Source organism: Panthera tigris, chromosome C2 (assembly GCF_018350195.1).
Source record: "Panthera tigris isolate Pti1 chromosome C2, P.tigris_Pti1_mat1.1, whole genome shotgun sequence".
Taxonomy (NCBI): Eukaryota; Metazoa; Chordata; class Mammalia; order Carnivora; family Felidae; genus Panthera; species Panthera tigris.
Genome location: NC_056668.1, coordinates 122091438 through 122113250, shown reverse-complemented (window position 1 = coordinate 122113250; position 21813 = coordinate 122091438). Strand labels below are relative to the sequence as shown.

The 21813-nt window shown below is 41.6% G+C and overlaps 1 protein-coding gene and 1 pseudogene across 1 annotated transcript in view; both read left to right on the top strand.

Moving 5' to 3' along the window:
* CLSTN2 (calsyntenin 2) overlaps positions 1-21813 on the top strand; it is a 398662-nt gene that overhangs the window by 13303 nt on the left and 363546 nt on the right. Inside the window, exon 3 of the mRNA XM_042998727.1 lies at positions 5859-5981. Coding sequence (XP_042854661.1) covers positions 5859-5981 — 123 coding nt within the window. The remainder of the gene's footprint in view (positions 1-5858; positions 5982-21813) is intronic.
* Positions 4021-4174, top strand: LOC122230907 (annotated as a pseudogene).

Genomic DNA, 21813 nt, shown 5'->3' with positions numbered 1-21813 from the left:
GAGATATGTCTCTCAAATATTACCTCACAGTCTATGGCTTCAAAAAAATATTTTCTGGAGAGTAAAGAATATAAATGTATAATTTTTGTAAAGTTTGATGTATCAGTTTTATTTTTACTCAGTGCTCTTTTTGTCCCTTGTAATAAATCTTTGCCTAACCCAAGGACACTGAGCTTTTCTTTTATGCTCTCTTTTAAAAGTTTCATAATTTTAAGTCCTACATTTAGGACCATGATCTATTTAGAGATAATTTCTGTGTATCATATACAGTAGAATTGAAGTTCTTTTTTTAAAATATGGATATCCAATTTTTCCAGAAGCATAAATGAAAGACCATTCTTCATTGAATTTTCTTGGAAAGAAAATTTGTCAGAAATTAATTAACCACATGTATGTCTATTTCTGCACTCTTAATTTTTTTTATGTTGATCTGTAGGTCTATCTTATGTTAATATCATACTACTTGATTAGAGAAGCTTTATAATAAGTTTTAAAATCGAGTAGTGTGAGTCCTCCAACTTTGCCCTTCTTTTTCAAAATTGTTTTGGCTATATCAGTTATTTAAATTTTCATATAAATTTTAGAATTAGCTTATCCCTTAAAAAATCCTATTATTTTGATTTGGGGTGCATTGATCAATTAGGGTAAAATTTATGTTTAATTATATTGAGTCTACTGAACCATGAACACTGTCTGTCTCCATTAAGACTGCTCCAGGTGTTCTTTAAATTCTTTTTTTTTAAACATTTATTCATTATTTGATAGAGACAGAGCGCAAACTGGAGAGGGGCAGAGAGAGAGGGAGACACAGAATGCAAAGCAAGCTCCAGGCTCTGAACTGTCAGCACAGAGCCTGATGAGGGGCTCGCACTCATGGACCATGAGATCATGACCTAAGCCAAAATCGGACGCTCAACCAACTGAGCCACCCAGGCACCCCTGGGTGTTCTTTAAATTCTTTAAGCAATATCTTGGCATCTTGTGTGTGCAGATCCTACATGTATTTTTTGAAAGTTATTCCTAAGTATCTGTTGGTTGTTGATGTTATCATATTAGTATTTTTTATTTAAATTTTCTTTATTTTATTTTATTTTATATGGAATTTATTGTCAAATTGGTTTTCATACTACACCCAGTGCTCATTCCAACAAGTGCCCTCCTCAATGCCCATCACTCACCCTCCCCTCCCTCCCACCCCCCATCAACCCTCACTTTATTCTCAGTTTTTAAGAGTCTCTTATGGTTTGGCTCTCTCCCTCTCTAACTTTTTTTTTTCCTTACCCTCCCCCATGGTCTTCTGTTAAGTTTCTCAGGATCCACATAAGAGTGAAAGCATACGGTATCTGTCTTTCTCTGTGTGACTTATTTCACATAGTATAACACTCTCCAGTTCCATCCACGTTGCTCCAAAGAGAATATTTCATTCTTTCTCATTGCCAAGTAGTAGTCCATTGTGTATATAAACCACAATTTCTTTATCCATTCATCAGTTGATGGGCATTTAGGCTCTTTCCATAATTTGGCTATTGTTGAAAGTGCTGCTATAAACATCAGGGAAGTACAAATCAAAACCACACTGAGATACCACCTCATGCCAGTCAGAGTGGCTAAAATGAACAAATCAGGACACTATAGATGCTGGAGAGGATGTGGAGAAATGGGAACTCTTTTATTTAAATTTTCAATAGTTTACTGCTAGTACATAAAAATATAATTGCTTTTTTATGTATTTACTTATTATACAGTAATTTTCCTAAACTCACTTATTAGTTCTAGTAACATTTTCATAGATTCCATAGAATTTGCTTCATTGAGGATCATGTTCTCTGCAAGTAAAGACAATTTTACTTTTTAATTTCCAATCTCATTTTTCTCCTTGTCTTATTGAATGGGTTAGAACCTCCAGTACAATGTGCATAGTACAGTACAAGGTAAGAGTGGACATCCTTGTGTACTCATTCTGCTCTTGGGAGGGGAGCATTTACTCTTTAACCATAAAGCACGATGTTAGCTTTGGTTTTCTACAAAAGTTCTTTATCAGATTGAGGAAGTTCCCTTCTATTCCCTATTTACTGATTGTTCTGATTATAAATGGATGCTGAATTTTGTCAAGTGTTTTATTCAGGGACTCTTCCCCAATTTACCTCCCCCACCCCGTGCTTAAGCTGTTCTTGCATATTTTTAGGTGACCCATAAATATTTGCTGAATGAATGGAGTTGGGCTAAATATCTCTGTGAGTGCAAAGCCACACTTTAGCCCCTTAGAAGTGTGAGATGGGCTTAGGGGAACTTAATATTTGAACACCTATTCATGTCAGAGATACTAGATTTGCCTAAATGATCTCATACAATTTTTACAACATTCTTATGAAGTAAGTATCTCCATTTTGCAAATGAGGGATGATGAGTAATAGATAGAATGATTAAAAAGCTGTAATATGGTTGGGATGTGGGGAAAGGGTCCTGTGTTTCATAATTCAATAGAATGAAAAAAGATAATCTTTATGTTCATAAAACAAAGAATATACAAAGGAGGATGGTTTCAAATATGATGCAAGTTAAAATAGAGTATGATTTGGTTATCTGATGGCATGAAACTATCAAGAGTCCAGTCGGTCTGGGTACAAGGAACGTCATCCGTGGAATGACAGTTGAACCATTAAGAAGGGAAAGCAATCCTTGCATAACACTCAGCTCAGCCATGAACAAAAGCCTCATAGTCAAAATCATGCAAATTTAAGTTATTGGTGTGCAGCCCTGAGGATGTGATCTATAGACAAAGCAAAGAAGATTTAATTTAGCTTACACATGAAAATGCAAATGTTTGTCAACCTTGACAAAGAGAAAGTCAAGAAAGATTTGAAGGAAGTTAGAAGGTGGAAGAAAAATGTGGAAATTGTAGGGATGTTAACACTCTTATTTTTCAAAAAGGGAACATTTAAGGCCCTCTGAGCTTCACTTCCTCACCTGCAAAATGAGCCATAAAGTCTTATATAATGGGGTTGTGATGAGGATTAATGAATGTATGTAAAATGCCTAATATGTGATAGGTACACAACTAGTAATGAGAGGAGAAAAGGACGGCAGGCCTATGGATAAAAGGAAATAAACCCATCCCCACTGATGATGGGAAACCTCAACTGTAAGGTCTATAAATCCCCTCTCTGCTGACACTGTCACTGCTCAGAGAGTAGTGGTCAGTCTGACTAATGAAAGGTCAGGGGCTCTGTGAGATGAGGGTGGTAAGTCTGAGTAATCAAAGGTCAGGGGCTGTGTGTCCAGCCCAGGGCGTCTGAATAACATGACAACCCTGTGAGTGGAGTCGTTTTCCCCATTTTACGGTTCAGGGAGTTGACACTCTGAGTGGCCAACTGACTCACATAGAAGTGGCCCCGAGGTGGCTAAGCCAGGCCTGAAACCCAGCAATCTAGCAACTGGCTCTAGATCCCATTGTCTGCCATCGAGTCAAGTGGCACAGTGAATCTGAAACACTGGATGAGCTTATGGCATATCCTCTATCCACATTTCTAATGAATAGCCCCTAGGTTTAATTAACAGGGAAAAAAGATTAATTGTTTCTCCCAACAGCTGCAAATTATTTACATTGCGTTTGTGTTGATGGCTAATAAAAGGGCAAAGGCGCACGGGGACAACCCTGGGTGGCTGTAATTCTTCCAGGGTCCATAATGAAGAACTGGTTTGAATGCCAGCATGTTAGCACAGAGGAGCCTGCTGTCCCATTCAGACCCACAGTGGGCAGAGCCGCTCTCTGACCTGGGCATGATCCAATCCGCAGAAATAGCTCTCAGGAGCCAAGACCTGAGAAGAACAGGCATATGTCCCTGCTCCACTAAACTGCCTCTTGGTTAGTTCGTGATTGCTGTGAAACGGGTGAGAAGGAGCAAAATGGTGGCCAGGTTGAGTCTACCAGCTATCCTAGAGCAACTCTTAGCTGACCTTTTGAAAGGGGACAGGAGCCACTGCAGCAGAGCTGTTTTCAATTTTATAAGCTCTTGCTTTATTGCTTCTCGGCCTTTTGGCTAAGATCAAGTGTAGCTCTTGCTTTGCGGTAACTACTGAAAATTATACACTATGATATGTATATATATTTTAATGTGTGTTATATATTATAATGTGCCCGACTTTGTATTACAATATGAATATGTTTATGTACACATGTATGTGTTTTTGGATCTCACCACATATGAGAGAATTGTTGGTCTTCCCAATTGTTAGTTTTCAAGCCTGTGGCCATCCTGGAAAAGTCACACCTTGTGAAAGAAGTTCTTCATTATTTGCATAATGATCACACCTACCTCTTAGGTCCCTGTGGGGAGCGTTACGCATGTGACAGCGTCATTCAAACTGTGAAGCAGGGTGTGAGGATTGGCATCAGGACAACTTTGATTATTCTAGGGTTCCCTCTAGCCTGTTATTTTGCTTCTTAAGCACCTACCCTGCCCTCAGACTTGTGTGAGTGTATGTAGAGGGATAAAGGACAAACCAAGAAGATCACAGTTAAGGAATCAGATTAATGTTTCAGGATATTATTCTTAATGCCATAGTAGAGGATGAATTGGAGTGGGATAGGACTTCTTACTGGAAGACCAGTCAGAAGGCCACTACAGGCATGCAGAGAGGTGATGGCAGGGCCAGAACCAAAAAAGGAGATGGAATTGACAGACTTGGGGTATTCACACAGGAATATTACACCAACCCTAGCACAAGTCTTATTTAAATTCTCGGCCCTTTATATGTGGCTGTTGACCATAAGTATCTTGTATTCCTTTGCTAGGCCTGCCTTAAGAAAGTGCTACTAACTTTATGGCTTAGAACAACAGAAATTTACTGTCTCACAGTTCTGGAGGCCAGAAGTCTGAAATCAAGTTGTTGGCAGGACCAGGCTTGCTCTGAAAGTACAAGGGATAGATCTGTCCCAAGTGTCTCTTCTGGCTTCTGGTGGTTTCTTGGCTGGTGGCAACAGAAACATTGCACTCACATGTATGCATGTCTGTCTCTGTGTCCAAATTTCCCCTTTTTATGAGGCACCATTCATTTTGGATTAAGTCCTGCCCAAATGACCTCACTTTAACTTGATTACCCCTATAAAGACCCTCTCTCCATATAAGGTCACTTTCCAAGATACTGGAGGTTAGGACTCTAACCTCTTTTTTTTCAGGGCCATAATTCAACCAGTAGCATGTATTTGACATGTGTTAATTTTCCATTAAATAATATGTTATTCACCTGGTAAAATTACTAAAGAGCAACTTAAACTGCTTAGGCAATTTAGACCATTAAGATAGACACGGTTTTTAAGTGATAAGAAAGCATTCAAATGTCTGTTGTATCTTTACACATATGTTGGTACATATACAGATATGTATGTATATAAAATGCAGTAACAATTTGTAATGATTAGGTTGAGGTCAGAAATTCCAGCACACAGCCATGACCTGCTAGTTCATTGATTGATAATGAATATTAACCCTGAAACATCTATTAATAGATGGTAGCATTTGAGAATTAAAGCTTTCAGTCAGTTTTTAAACAGTAGCTATCTACACTGGGAATCCAGGAATAGAAATAGTTGGATTTGGGTCAAGTGAAAGATCCCTGGTCTTGGAGCCCAAAAATCTGCTGCCCAACTTTCTGTGTGCCTCATTGAACTTCTCTCTAAACCTCGCTTCTCTGAAGGTTCCTTAGGTGTAAAATGGGACCATCGTGCTCTTTGTCTCTCATACGGTTGTAGATGAGAGCATATGATTGGACAAATGTGCACTATTAATAATATCATTATGGATGAGCTATTCAAGTGGTGATCTTAAAAGTCAATCTTTGTTTCCATTGTGTTCTAGTCAACAAGCACAAGCCATGGATCGAGACCTCATATCATGGAGTCATAACTGAGAACAACGACACAGTGATTTTGGACCCACCACTTGTAGCCCTGGATAAAGATGCACCAGTTCCTTTTGCAGGTGAGATGATGGCTTATTATGGTTGCACTTAGCCCTCTTTTAAACATGTCAGGAAGCCTCCATGGAGCTGAGACTCAGGCTGTCTATAGCTCTTGTCACCCTCTGTGCATCTCTTCATGATCAGTCTGTGATTTCAAAGCTCTGTGCCTCTTCTGACTTCTGGTGTGGTTCTGATTTCTGATTTATGGTTTTTTCCTTTGGTATTGCCTCCAGTGCAAGACCCTTATTTCTTCTTCTGAGTGATGGTATATTGCTGAAGTGGCCTCTGGAGTTGGAAAAGCTGGGCTAGTAAGGTCCATAGGGGAATTTTCCCTCTTGAAAGATGACCTGTCGACAGATTAAGTGTGTGACCCATTGTCCCCACTACCCATATATCATGGACAGGTGAAGAATTGCAGCTTGGTAGCTTGGCAAGAGAAGAGGGAAAGAAAAAAAGGACCAAGAAATATTTGCTAACGATAGGAGAGGGCTGTGCCCTTGAGATTCACAGTGGGTGTGGCTTTTGGTGGAGGAATCAAAAGACAGTGCCATTTTGCCCTCTGCAGCTTGTGGTAGAGAGTCTTCTCATTATCATCAAGATAATGACTACTTCCTTCTCTAACCTCCTGTAAGGACCAGCTCTCTGGACCAGTGTGTGAAGAATATGACTATGTCTCACATTTCCATAGACTCTGGCAAAGAGAAGGAGATGGCTGATAGTAGGGGCAGGAGCGAATGGGCAAAAAATTTCTGAAGATGCCTGCATCATGAGTAATATTGTTAACATTTTATCACTGTCAGGAGAAAGACAGGAAATTTAACGAAGGTTTTCAAGATTTCTAGAAGATTGCTTTATGATAGATGGGTGCCAGGCTGAGGTTTTCACCATGATGAAGTCTATTTTTTTCTGACAGTTTGTCTGCTACATTATGAGCTACTTGGGCAGAAAAAAATGGCTCTTTCACACTTCTAAGAGATAAGCTCTATGAAGGCCCCTTTTTCATTCCAGAACATTGTAAAGTAAGGAGTGAGGGGGTGGGTTCAATGGGGGAAATTCAGCGTTATGTGAAGATAAACCCATAAGTATTCTTACGGAGCATCAGGGAGATACTCTTGACTCTCAGAAGAAGCTTTATCTTTATTTCATGTTAGACTGATTACCACCAAGGGCACCTAACTGTGACTTGCATGGTGTTTTAGAGTGGGGATATTTCCTTACATCTTCCAGCCATCCTCAAAGTTTCCAGCTCAACCAAATTCCACTCGGAAGTGTGAATCCCATGCTGTCTTTTCCACAAAAGAGGAGTTGTCTTTCCCAGACCTTCTTTGCCAGCCTGAGACTATTCCAAAGCATCCCCTTCTTGGATATAATTAGATGATATTGGGGTGAATCAGCAATTCTTAACCTCCTAGAAATGAGATTTTAAAACAAGCACTAGCAAAAAATGTTTGGGTTATGGAAATGTTTGGTTTGGAATGCACTGTGTGCTTAACAAAATGGAGACAATATTTAAAAATTGAGAGATTTAGTGTAAGAAGGCAGGATTCTGGTTTATCTTGATGAACCAGATAGGAAATGCAAAGCTGAGTCATGGCTTCCCTCTCTAGGCTGAGCAAGTGCTCCTGGCTTCCCTCAGCCCCTTCTCTGCAGCCTGTGTGCATAGGTCTTTCCACCAAGCAGGTCTTCTCATTCACCTTTCCTTTCAAGTGTGTGACTCTTCTTTGAAACATGACAGAAAAAACCAGTGACGCATGAAGCAGGAAGTAAAAGTAAGTTACTTTAGTGCGTCTAACATTTTAAAAGATGAGGGATGTGTCTGATTCTTTATTATGTCTACCCTCAATGAAGCCCTGTTCTCCTCTAATAGTGAACTAGCAAACTGAAGTTGTTGAATAAACTGTTCTACCATAAAGTTATAAGCTCTTTAAGGTACAGACCAAAATGGGGGAGGGGGGCACAGTTTAAGCAAATCTGATATTTGGAAGTTTGGATTTACAAAAGATTACTTCTCTTGCTTGGTTTATGGGACTGCAGGACAATTAATAATTTCACCTGAAGATTCACCAAGGTGTTTCATAAACCATAAATCCGTCAAACTTGAATTTGTATTCTGACCATCTGATATGCCCACTGGTTTTCAGGCACATCTTGAAACTAAGATTTGCTTCTAAGCCAAGCCCTGAGTAGTTATTCCCATCTGAAGAAAATTTCTCTGCTCCTTGATTTTTGCAGCTGCATAAAAAAAAATCTAGCTTAATGCATCAAAATATAATCTTCCAAACTCTTCAGAGTAAAAAATAAAGGTGCTTTTTGGAATGGTCAAAGCTATTTTTCTCAGTGTTATTTATGATCAGCTCTAAGACAGGACACAGGCACTCACCATCCATCCATGCTGCAGACGTTCATTTTAAAACATTTATCTTAAAGAGAAAATACTGAAGATTTATTTCAGATCCCTATCATTCTCATAAAATTGAAAAATTCATATCTGCCAGCTCCATCAGTTCTTGAAGTCAACTGTAGCTTTTAGTCCCCCCTTATCAACTGTTTGTGCATTGTCAGTTTTCCACCCCTTTCCCACTGGTCTTTATTTCCAATTTAGCCTGTGAGGTGAGCCATAAGCTTGCTGAGAGATGGTTCCATCCATAACATTTTTGCTCTGTCTCATTTCTTTTGTGATTTCCCTCCTTGAAAAAAAAATTTAGAAAAATCTACATAAAATATCACTCACTTAACTAGAAGTCATCATTGCATTTTGCATATAAATGCAAATTCAGGGACATAGAATAGCTTTTCCTGCATATTTCCTGATTATTACAATAAGTGTTGATTGTGGAAAATGTGAAAAATATAGTAAAACACAAAGAGGTGTGAAAAATATGTTTTCTTACCCCCAGAGAGAGCCTCTGTTAACATTTTAGTGTATTTCCTTCCAGTCATTTTTCTACTCTTTTTTTTCTCCAAAAATTGTGATCTCTCCTCGTATTACAATTACTAACAACTTATTTTTCCCTTACTAAACTAATGAAAATATACCATTTCATTAAATATTAATTCTGCAACTGATTAAATGGCTGTGTGATGTCCTTCTCAATGAATATTCTGTAGCTTACCATTCTTTTTTTTTTTTTCTAGCTTCATTGAGTTACAGTTGACATACAACATTGTCTAAGTTTAAGGTGTACAATGTATTGATTTGATAAACATCTATATTGGAAAAATGATTATTGCCATAGTGTTATCTAACATCTCCATCACCTCAAATAATTACAATTTCCTTTTTGTGGTGAGAACATGTAAGATCTATTCTCTTAGCAATTTTCAAGGATATAAAACAATGTTGTTAACTATAATCATCATGCTGTACATTAGATCCCCAAAACTTACTTGTCTTGTAACTGAAATTTTCTACCCTTTGGCAACACCTCCCTATTTTCCCCACCCCCAGTGCCTGGTAACTACCATTTACTCCCTGTTTCTGAGTTTGACTTTTTAAAGCTGATTCCACATATAAGGGAATCTACATATAAGTGATATCATATATGTGATATAAGTGATTCCACATACAGATTCTATATATAAGTGAGATCATGCAGTATTTGTCTTCTATGTCTGGCTAATTTCACTGACCATAATGTCCTCAGGGTCTATCTATGTTGTCACAAATGCAGGAATTTCTTCTCTCATGGCTGAATAATACTAATAATGGAGTATTATTTATACACTTATCAATTTTCTTCTTTATACATTTATCAGTTTATCCGTTGACAGACACTTAGGTTGTTTCCATATCTTGGCTATTGTGAGTTATACTGCAATGAACATAGGGATGCAGATATCTCTTTGAAATCCTGATTTTATTTCCTTTGGATGTATATACAGAAGTAGGATTGCTGGATCATATGGTATTTATGTTTGTAATTTTTTGAGGATCCTCCATACTGTTTTCCATAGTGGCTGTACCAGTTTACATTCCCACCAACAGTACACAAAGGTTTCCTTTCTCTGCATCCTCGCCAACATTTTATCTCTCATCTTTTTGAAGATAAACATTCTGATGGGTATGAGGTGATAGGCAAATAATCTGTTATAATTCTTTTTTATTATAATTGTCTGCATTTCTGATTCTATCATTTGGATGGATTTCCAGAATTGGAATTAATAGGTCAAACATTTTAAAGTTCTGGAAACATGTTAAATTCCTTTCCAGAATAGTCGTATGAGTCTGCAGTCCTATTCTTACCACTCTAGTCTCATTCCCTGGCCCCTTTATGGCTTATTCTAATGGTGTGATTTAGATGATGTGGTGCAATCACCAGTAACAGTAGCCTCACCATCTTCATCTGTAAAATAATATAAGCTTTCCAAGGTTGTTGTTTTGATTAAATTTAAAGAATGTCTATGATGAATGTTACAGTGATTCAAGGTATAATAGAAGCTTAATAAATTTGAGGGTTTTTTTTTCCATATCCTCTTCTGTGCCCATTTCATAGCAAGATAACCCAACTCAGATCCCAAGCATCTCAGGGCAGGCCAGCCATGGGGCTGGGACTGGAGCCCAGGACTTCTCACCACTTTATCTGAGTTCTTTTTTCCAGTGATGTTGCCTTTCGATCCATGCCCCCACTGAGTACTAGAGGTGTCATCAACTCTCAGTCAGTGAATCATCCTCTCTCAGACGTCAGTCAAATCCATTAGACCTAACTCAGTTCTCAACCCAGTGTCTGGGCCCAGTGGACATGACCTTCTTAGAGAATCAGATCCAGAAAAATCCTTGAGTAATAATGAAAATCCTGTCCATTGCATGGCGAAAAAATGATAATGAAAGCAAGCTGGGCACACTCTGAACTTATTAATTTCTACATGAGCCCCACTGAGGCCTGTTAGGAAACTGTGGAGACTTTTAAATTTGAAGGGAATTAGATTGCCTTTCAGAGATAATAGAACTGTTCATTTGTCTACATTGGGCCAGTCTGGACTTGTCTTTAGTAAGGACAGAGCAGCAGAGAGTGATCAGGCATAATTGGCTGGCTTCTCAGGCTGGGTGACTCTCTGAAGGCTGCCTGGAAAATTGCCCAGGATGCTATTTGGCCTGTTTGGATCAGCTGGTTGGAGCGGAAGATTCTCTCCTCTCTGTGGTTAGCTCCATTTGCCCCTCCTTGTGCTGCTCAGCATTTGCCCACCTATTTGTCCCCTTATCTTTGGACTTGCCCAGGGCCCTTTCTGTGCTTTAGGCCCCCTAGGTCCCTGATGGCAGGGATCCTCCCTGAGGGCTTGTGCAGCCCCTGCCTCTTATGGTGGTAGGGGAACGCGGAGTGTGAACAGCCACAGGCTTTGACAGATACACATTGCTGTGTATTTACGTTCTGCCATTTCCTAGCTGTGTGGTCTCAGATAAGTTACTGAACTCCTCTGAGGGGCAGTTTTCTCATAATTAAAATGAGGGTAAACACAGTATCTACATCTGGGTTAATGTGGATTAAATAAAATACTAATGTCCTGTGCCTAGTGCACTCCCTGGCAGCCAGTAGAGGTCCAGTATGTCACAATTCTGATAATCCCAGCAATGATAATAATGAGAGTAATCAAAGTAGGTATAATTCTTAGTGTCACCAATAAGCCCCAACGTTTTATTTATTTTAGGCTGATTACAATGATGGAATTATAATCGATGATAATGATGTTAAAGGGAGGAGAAAAGTGAGTTTGGAGTTTGTTTTAAAGGCTTGATGCAGTCACCCATCCAGCTCGGTTTCCTAGACTGGTTATGTGGCAGTGTCGGGACATTCAGTTAAATAATGTACGGAAAGTAGTTGTGAATTGTGCAGAAGTCTGTAAATCTTTGGTGGGAATGTATTTCCTTGCATTGCACCTGCATTCTATCCCTGCGGAGTAATCCATTAGTTGCAAGATACACATTTGGATTACTGCAAACCATATGCTCTTTTATTAGAGACGTGCTCACACACACACGCGCGCGCGCGCGCACACACACACACACACACACACACACACACACACACGCCAGCCACAGCACACACAAAATTATATCCAAGCCTCACACCAACTCTGTGGAACAAGAAGGTCAGCTGTCGTGATTCTGTCTTGCCAATGAGGACATTGAAACTTGAAAAAACATTAAGTAACTATTCAGGGCTACCTCGCTGAGGATGGCTCGGCCCTATCACTCAATCCCAGATGCTCAGACTCCAAGTCCTGCCTTCTTTCCCCTCTCCCCATTGTCCAGTGTGGGATACATGTCTCATTGACAGTCGAAGATTGACATGGTACCTGGACATAGCGTTAAGGAATGCGGCCTACCGCTCCAAGCTGTTCCCTTTGAAGTTCTTTTTCAATCTCTCTGATGATGTCAAGGAGAAAGGCAGTTGGTGAGGCTCAGCACCTCTCCAGCATTTGCTAATCCCTCTCTCTGACAAAGAAGGAACAAGCTCTTTCTCAAAGCATTCCATAGGCCACACTGTTGAGGTAGAATGTTAATAGCATTCTGTCGTGTTTTATTTAAGTTCCTTTTTCTTTTTTTCTTTTTCTTACTTTTTTTTTTTTTTGAGACAAGTATTGCTGGCTTTTCAGTTTTGGGGGTTTATTTTTAAAAATAGAGTCATTTGGGTGTTTTTAAACCCCAATTTAAAGAAAAATGTAAATAAATAAGTAGGTAGTTCATGGCAATGGCAAAAAAAACCAAAAAACAAAAAACCATGAAAGAGGTCCAGGACTGAGTGCCACATGGGACGCCATGGAATGACCACCTCTGAGCTTCATTCCTCACCCAGCCACCTCAAGACTACCCACCATCTTCAGTGCCCTTCCCTGCCACAGGGTCTCTGAGGGCTGACCCTGGCAGCCAAGGAGCCACCTACATCAGCCTCACAGTAGATGGTGATTGTGTTCTAGGTGGTTTGTGTGGGGGTCATTCTTGTGGGCCAGAGGCAGGGTGCCCCCTGGTGTCCCACCCTGGTCTCTGAGCATTTACTTGGCCTCAGCCAGAAGCCAGTCTGGCAGTCCTTGCAGAGAACTGTGGATTCTCTGGAATCCACAATCTGGGTGACTGCCCCGGACCTAACAGAGTTGGAATCAAGAATAAACAGTACCAGGGGTGCCTGGGTGGCTCAGTCAGTTAAACGTCTGACTTTGTCTCAGGTCATGATCTCACAGTTCGTGAGTTCAAGCCCGTGTTGGCCTCTGTGCTGACAGCTCAGAGCCTGAAGCCTGCTTCGGATTCTGTGTGTGTCTCTCTCTCTGCCCCTTCCCTGCTCACACTCTGACTCTCTCTCTCTCTCTCTCTCTCTCTCTCTCTCTCTCTCAAAAATAAATAAACATTTTTAAAAAAGAATAGACAGGACCAGAAAGACATGGATCAACGTCTGTTAATTCGAGTACATGTGACAATTACTAAAAAGAATAAAGAATAAAACAAAATTAACCTACACTCCTAAGACCCTGCCAGACTTTTTCCTGTTCATATATTAATACACAGTTCTGATTAATTTGGATCATAGTTTACTCTGTTCAGAGTCTTTGTGTTTTCATCTTTCATAGACCTTTTCCAAGCTGACTAAAATATATTTTAAAATATTACTGAAGAGTAGAGTACAAAATTATACTTCATAGATCCCTCTCGTGGTTTATTTAACCATTCTCTTATTTTTGTACATTTAGGTTGTTTACAGTGTTTTTCCAATTAAAAATAACATTGCCATGGGCAACTTTGTAGAAATACCTTTCTTATACAAACATAGGAGTCAGGATTTCATGTTTATGGTTTAGTTCATAGACGGTAAAAAAACAGATGTGTTCTATTTTCAGTGACAGATTGAGATTGTGTTGTCAGATGTTTTTGCCGATATGATCGGTGATCGCCCAATTTTCGAGCATATGGTGGGTTTCCGGATAAACAGGGGAGTAGAAACTGGACTGGCTCCCACACCTGTCCACAGCCTGTGGCGGAGCCTCCATCCTTGTAATGAACCCTCTCCCTCACTATAGTGACTGTCATCTAAGGGTTTCCAGTTTTAGGCAAGGTGTGATTTGAGAACTCATCAGGACAGTACAGAAGTTGCTTTAAAGCTGGGAAAAATTTGCAGGGTGAGGGCACATCAACCAGCAAATAAGCCAGAAGTCCTGGTCAAGTGGATGCTCTGGGGAGGATCACCATGACAGCATCCATTTGTAGTCACCAGGAACAGCAAGGCCTGTTGGACCACACCTGTGGGCCCCGTCCTGTTGGTGGCGGAGGGGTCTACCAGGCACACTGGGAGAGAAGAAGACCTGGTATATCATTCACCCTGGAACTAAAGTATTGAGTTAGGTCTGTTCTTGGTGCTCTCTTTTCAGCCAGTTTGGCAGCTTCCAGCTTTGACAGTGATGGGGGCATATTTGGGTCTTTTTCTTGGTTACCCCTCCATGAGCAGTGCATTCACTCTGGTGTTTCCCTTTCACACTTTTTACCCCTCCCTCCTATCTGCTGATGGCCAAGAAGCTCAGGAAGCAGATCTCATCACTGGACAGGGCCTTCCATATATAACCCTCAGGTTCCCAGGGCCTGGGACACAAAGCCCTGGCCTTGCGGAGTAGAGAAGTGAACATCTCTCCTGCCACAGAGGAGGTTGGTAGCCTCTTTCTATGGTGGAGCTGTTCTGCTAGAGGGAGAAAAAGGAGCTTCCCAGATTCTCTGCTGCCCATGCATTTGGGGTCTTTGCCCTGAATTTTCTTTCTTGTTAATTATCCTCTTTGCCCACCTCAGACTTGATCTCAGTGTCCCTAAAGCTCTCTGTCTGTATATCGCCAGTCACTGGGCCTTTTGTTGTTGTTTTCACTTCTCTCATGCTGAAGGCTGTGTATATTTTTGCTTCATGGCAACTCATTTTAGGATGGCCCATCTCATCTGGAAAATTGTACTGTTCACCTCTTCTCCATTATGATCCATACTTAATCCTGGAGTCCCAGGCGTCTCCATAGGAGCCTAGTTGCTCAGGGTTCTTTTGCACCTGAGTCCCTGATGAGTGCAGTCACATAACCTCTTCTCAAGTTTAGTGGTCAGAGGCAGGTGCTGAGGGGACACTGTGTCAGGATGGCTGGAGGAGGGACTAGGAGCCAAAGTACAGAGGAAGGAAGGCAGGAGCAAGGGCTGGCCAGGCAAGGAAAAAGAAGAGTGTGGGAGTCCCAGATAAATGCTCACAGCAGGGGTCCCACTCCAGTTCAAACTAATGTTTAAGGGAGAATTAGTGATTACTTGTGGGCCATTTTCCATAATTTAGGCTGAAAAGTGAGGGACATTTAGGGATTCAAACCATATTCCTGGGACATGGGACTTTCATTGCTATAACCAAGAAGGTCTGGGTAAACTGGAGTTGGTCACCCCAACAGGAAGGATGTGGAGTTCTAGGATAGAAAGCTTAAGTACTGGCACTAGGTTGCTTGAGAAAAGCCCTTGAAGGTAAGAATCTCAAGTCTTCTGGGATTTGGAGCTAATGGCAGTATTATACTAAAACAGGATGAAAAGTGGACAATGAAATCAATAATAATAGCAGGACTGGTGCCAGCCCATATGGTAACTGTGAAAATTAGAAACAGGTGCTCTTTATTACATATGGACACTGTCCCACACTAGAGCACATGACTTGGCAAATGGAGAAAGAGGCAGATTTCAGCCCCTACTTGTCCCCTTAGTCGTACATCCTTGTACAAAAAACAACTTGTAGGCAACAACACTGGAAATTAACTGACATTTATCAAGCACTGACTACATACCAGGCACTGTACTAGGTAGTTTATCATACGTACTAGATACACACATACTGTATCATTTAACTTTTACAACAGTCCTCTGAAGTAAGCACTATCATTGTTTCTTTTTTACAGAAGGAGAGACTAAAGCTAAACCAGATTCTGTAATTTGCTCAGAACACAATAGTGATGATAATATTGTAATTTTAACCAGGTGTCTCAGCTAAGGTATTGCTGTGCAACAACCACCCCAAAACTTAGGAGCATTAAAAATCAGCCATTAATTCTTTCTCAAGAAAGATGCTCCCAAGTTTTGGGGTAGTTGTTGGACAGCTCTGCTAATGTGAGTCAGGCTCAGCTGGTCCCAGCTGGGCTTGTCCAGGTACTTGTAGGCTGGTGGGTAGGCTGTAGGCTGGCTTGTCTAGAGTGGCCTTGACTGGATGACACTGTTCTCCTCCATGTATTCTTCTGGAATGCTGGCCCAAGCATGATGGAGGACCAGCCTGAGTATATAGAGCATAAAGAGCACATAGTTGTGCAAGATTTGGCAACTACCTGGCAAGCTACTTGGGACAGGTTTGTTACTGTCCCGCGGCTAAACAAATCATATGGCCAAGCCCAGAGTCAGCGTCATAGCAGACTGCCAATGGCAAAGAGGGGTGACAAGTAGGGTCATCAGTGTGGTCCTTCCATCACAGTCTGCCCTTAGGCCACAACTATTCACACCCCTTTCTCAGAAAATATGCTCACTTTATTTTAGGATCCCCAAAAGTGCATCCTATAATGGCATCTGGCTTTGAGGCCAAGATTTTGTGATCTTCCTCAGGTCTGGATGCAGGTCTCTTGGTCCAGAGATCTGTTAGCTAACAGGATAAGTTATCTCCCCACCCCCTACCCCAATTTTCAGGGAAGGGAAACCTCAACAACCTCCCATTCAAAGAGAAGAAGAATGGGAAGCACACAGCAATCACTGGGCTGATCTCTAGCAATCCTGTATCCTTCTGGAAAAATGTTGCCAGGTCCCTCCATTTTGAGGGTGATTCTGTTCCCTAGGAGTGGCTTCCAGGCTACTCTTCTCTACAGTTCCCTGTTAACCACTGTTCCCTATCATCATCATTTTGTTCTGCTCCATCCCAAGCTAGTGGACTCAGCAGGAGTGGGCACAGGGTCCTGGCCTCAGTCCTTGGGGACACTTCTAGCTTCATTCATCTCCCCATTAGTGTCCCTGATGCTGTCCAGCATTAGCAAAAGACAGTGGGTCAAACTTAACTCCAAAGCCAGGGCTCCGCATACAATAAATCAAGGGAAAAAAATGAAACAAAAAACACACCTTTATTTCTATTGGAGAAACAATTCCTAAGACATAGGTATCAAAGCTCCAAGCCCAAACACATCCTGGGGAATCAGTGACTCTCAATCTATAGCCTTATTGGCAAATGTGATGCAAACATGTTTATGGTGCTTTCTCACTCACTGCCCCTCATGGCCAAATTCTAGGCCACATGACCCAGACCCTCTCCCCGACTGTGATTGGACCTGAAGTGGGCACATAGCTCAGGCCAACCAATGAATAAAGTAGTTACAGCCTGTGATTGCTACCTGGATAGAAGAGGTCACACAGGCCAATTGGCTTCCTGTTTGAGTGCTAAGGGACCATGTGGGAGAGCAAGGATTATGAATGAAGCTTCTGTGATATGTGCAAATCATGATTTGGTCAGTAGACTGAGGCAAGCCCTTGGTCAGCCAACTGAGGTGAAGCAGCTGGTCCTAGGGAGAAACAGATGTGCCTGGAGGGAAGGGTCTAAGTGGTTGCTCTTGGAACCATGGCTTCCATTCTTAAGTGGTTCTGGTGTCCAGGTGATCTTGGATTTCCATGAGATTATTTTCATTGCTGCACTTGTATCTCCACTCTCTGCTGAGATGACTCTGCCTCTTTGTCCCTGGAAAGCAAAGAGGCCAAATGAAAACCACCTGTTAATATGGTTTTCTGTATTGAGGGAAGGGGCATTGTATGAGCTAGGGGAGAAAAATGAACCCAAGAATGCTCAGGTAAGTGGGCAGCATAGAGAAGAACGAGCAGGGAATTTGAAAACATTGAAGAAATCCTCATAAAAAGCAGTAGCTGGTGATCATCACAGGGAAATCAATGATGATTGAAAACCAGCTCCAACTGTCAGTAATTGGACTGTTTAATAGCCAAGCTTAGACAAGTTAATACTGATTCAAATCCCTTCTCCAGAAGCCATTTCCGCAGCTTACAACAGTGGCCATATTGAATAGGCCTGGAATCAGAGCCCATCACAAATATTAATTATGAACATGAATTCATAAGGTCAATGGTTTTACTTTAATAGGAATTTGGGGCCTATGAATGCAAGTCCTAAATGTCTTAGACTTGTTAGAGATTCCAAAGCAAAGAATAGGAGTAGAGCAGGCATTTACAGTTCGTTCTGCTTGGCATCGTGTCCAGCGTGAGATCACTGAATACCTTGGCGTGAATTCAGAGCTCGATTTTATTATCTTGTAGCTGCCTGTAATCACAGATGAGGCATCAAAGGCCAGCTGTCCCCCATGAACCTTGACAGTCTATATAAACTAATTACTTTTTTATGAGCCATCCTTTCAGAGGTTTGGAGAGAGGGCCTATTAAGCCAAGTTCAATATGATCTACAAACTTTAAAAATTATTATTATTTATCTAAGTTCCAGCTGAGTGCCATGGTAAATGACATCGTCTGTAATGGTTGGCTTGGGTGGCCATGGACTTCATTAAAATACAATATTCTGTGTTATCCGTCCTTCCTTCCTTCCTTCCTTCCTTCCTTCCTTCCTTCCTTCCTTCCTCTTTTTCTTTAGTGCAAAGGTAAATCCCAGTGAGGCAGGAGGTCTTTCTGCACATTAACGATACTAATAGCAAAATTTGAAGGGCAAGGAAGAAACCCCACAGATTTCAGAAGTGTGGGAACATTAGAAAAGCACTTCTCCTGGCTCTATCAGGCTGTGGATTGCAAGGGTAAACCTTTATGCTCTTTGTCCCTAAGTCCACTGCACAAAGAGCACCCCTTGACCCTTTCTCTTTTTGTGTACCTCTCTCTCAGAGTCCCTAAAGAGGTGGGATAACAGATATAACACTCACTGAGGCCTGCCCTTAGACCACCCACCTTGGTGCTGTTCCCAGTTGTCTGTCACGTTAGCACTGAGGCCATCTATGCTGCTCTGCCTCACAGGTGGTGGGCTGGCCATACCATTTGGGGTGCTTTGTATCTCAGCCTCTGCCACTGGGCACTCCATCACTGCCCACCTCCAGATGCTTACTGCTATGATGTTTTCCTTCCATGTCCACCATGATAATGAGAGGCCCCGGGTCAGCCCACATGGCACTCCCCTTCATCACCTCCCTTCCAGCCCAGGAGAAAATGACCTTTTTTCTCTTCAGGCCAACTCTTGTTCAGGGCTTCCCACAGAAATGTTGTTTGGACTCCCAATGCTACAATTATTTCTGTTTTACCATAAACTCTTCCCTTTCCAGAGATGGATGGGTACTCCCAGGGTATCTAAGGGATGGGTTCACATACCAGACTGAGTTATGCTATAAGTGATATTCCACTTAGGTGACCCCTGCTGACTCTGCCCTTGTCTCAGTTCCTTCTTTTGTAGCACTTTATTTCCTCTCACAAGCAAAGACATTGCTGCCAGCTACATGGTTTCACAGGCCCTCTCCATTCACCTCTCCTGTCATCCCCACACACAGTCCATCAGACATCACTCTAAATGAGTATGAACCTCATTTACAGAGAGGGGCCTGAGCCAATTGCAAGCCAGAGTGAATAGCCAGATAGCAGGGGAGTGGCTAGAGGGGCTTTATAATTCCACATGCCCCTTATCAGGATCACGTCCACCCCACCAGGACTCCTCCACTGACAGCATGTAAAGGAGACTCTTCTAAGTGGCATCCTCGTGGTTCCCATGATGAGTTCTCTCCTCAGCCACGGGACTTGCCACACTGGGCTTCAACTGACAAGCAGAGTCTGAATCCATTTTGTGTCCCTAGCACCTAGCACTGAGTAGGTGTTCAATTAAAATTGGTGCAATGAATGAAAGACAGATTGATATCATATTACGTGCTTAGGCTAACCTATCACCTTCTCTTACTGCTTTTGACATATTTGCTCCTGGCCTCAGCTGAGTTCTGCAGTACTTTTAATCAATCTATTGAATTATCTGTTCCTCCTACCAGAGTGAGTTTGTTTATACTTATGTCTTGGCATACAACCTAGCTTAGAGGCTCTTAGTAAATATTTGCTAATTTGAGTTGAAAGGATTGAGTGGGCTTCCAACCTACTGCTCACAGCATGGGGGTAGGGAAGGAGGACGCTGGTGTTCAGGGAAGTCTCATCATGGTGCCCACATTGCACACTGCGGGGGCTAAAACTGACCCCTGGTGGCCCTCTGATGTAATTGGGAGCAAAGCCACCCCAGCTAGTATGTTTCCCAGATCACTACTCCCACATTCAATGTAGCCAGTGAAGGAAGATGACTGGTGTACAGAGATCTGGACCCGAGGGGACTGTGGCAATCCAGAGAGATTCTTTGTGGTAGTGGAAAAGTTTCCTTACCTAAGGAAAGAGGCAGCTGCTAGTCAGTGCTGGCTAATTTCTTTTAAGAAGGTTGATTTTTTGGGGGGCGACTGGGTGGCTCAGCTGGTTTGCATCTGGCTTTGGCTCAGGTCATGATCTCACAGTTTGTGGGTTCGAGCTCCACGTCAGGCTCTGCTGACAGCTCAGAACCTGGAGCCTGCTTCGGATTCTGTGTCTCCCTCTCTATCTGCTCCTCCCCCAGTCATGCTCTGTCTCTGTTTGTCTCTCAAAAACAGAACAAAACAAAACAAAACAAAAAACATTAAAAAATAATTTTAAAAAAGTTGTTTAAAAATCACATTATTTTCAATTCATTGTGTTTTACATACATTATAAGAAATAACATGGAAAGACCCTGTGTACTCTTTACCCAGTCTCCTCCAGTCATAACACCACGAAAAGCCATTGTACATCGCAACCATGACATTGACATTGATAGTTAAGATATAGAACATTTCCATCACCACAAGGATCCTTTTTGTTACCCTGTTATAGTCTTACCTACTTTCCTCCTACCCACTCCCTCCTTAACTTCCTGGCAGCCATTAATCTGTTCCCCTTTGAATAATCTGGTCATTTCCAGTATGTCATATAAATGGAATCATCCAGTAAGCGACCTTCTAGAATTAGCACTTTTGTCACTCAGCACTGTTCTCTGGAAATGCATCCAGGTTGTTACCTGTCTATCCTTTTTATTGCCGAGCAGTGTTCCACAGTATAAATGTACCACCATTTGTTTAACCATTCATCCACTGAAGGACGTCTGGGTTGTTTCCAGTTTTTAGTTATTATGAACAAAGCTGCTGTAACTATTTGTAGACAGGTTTTTTTATATTAAATATAATTTATTGTCAAATTGGTTTCCATACTACACCTAGTGCTCATCCCAACAGGTGCCCTCCTCAATGCCCATTACCCACTTTCCCCTCTCCCCCAACCCCCATCAACCCTCAGTTCGTTCTCAGTATTTAAGAGTCTTATGGTTTGCCTCCCTCCCTCTCTGTAACTTTTTTCCCCCTTCCCCTCCCCCCTGGTCTTCTGTTAAGTTTCTCAGGATCCACATATGAGTGAAAACATACTATATCTGTCTTTCTCTGCCTGACTTATTTCACTTAGCATAATACCCTCGAGTTCTATCCATGTTGCTACAAATGGTGAGATTTCATTCTTTCTCATTGCCAAGTAGTATTCCATTGTATATATAAACCATATCTTTATCCATTCATCAGTTGATGGACATTTAGGCTCTTTCCATAATTTGGCTATTGTTGAAAGTGCTGCTATAAACATTGGGGTACAAGTGCCTCTATGCATCAGCATTCCTGTATCCCTTAGGTAAATTCCTAGCAGTGCTATTGCTGGGTCATAGGGTAGATCTATTTTTAATTTTTTGAGGAACCTCCACACTGTTTCCCAGAGCGGCTGCACCAGTTTGCATTCCCACCAACAGTGCGAGAGCGTTCCCGTTTCTA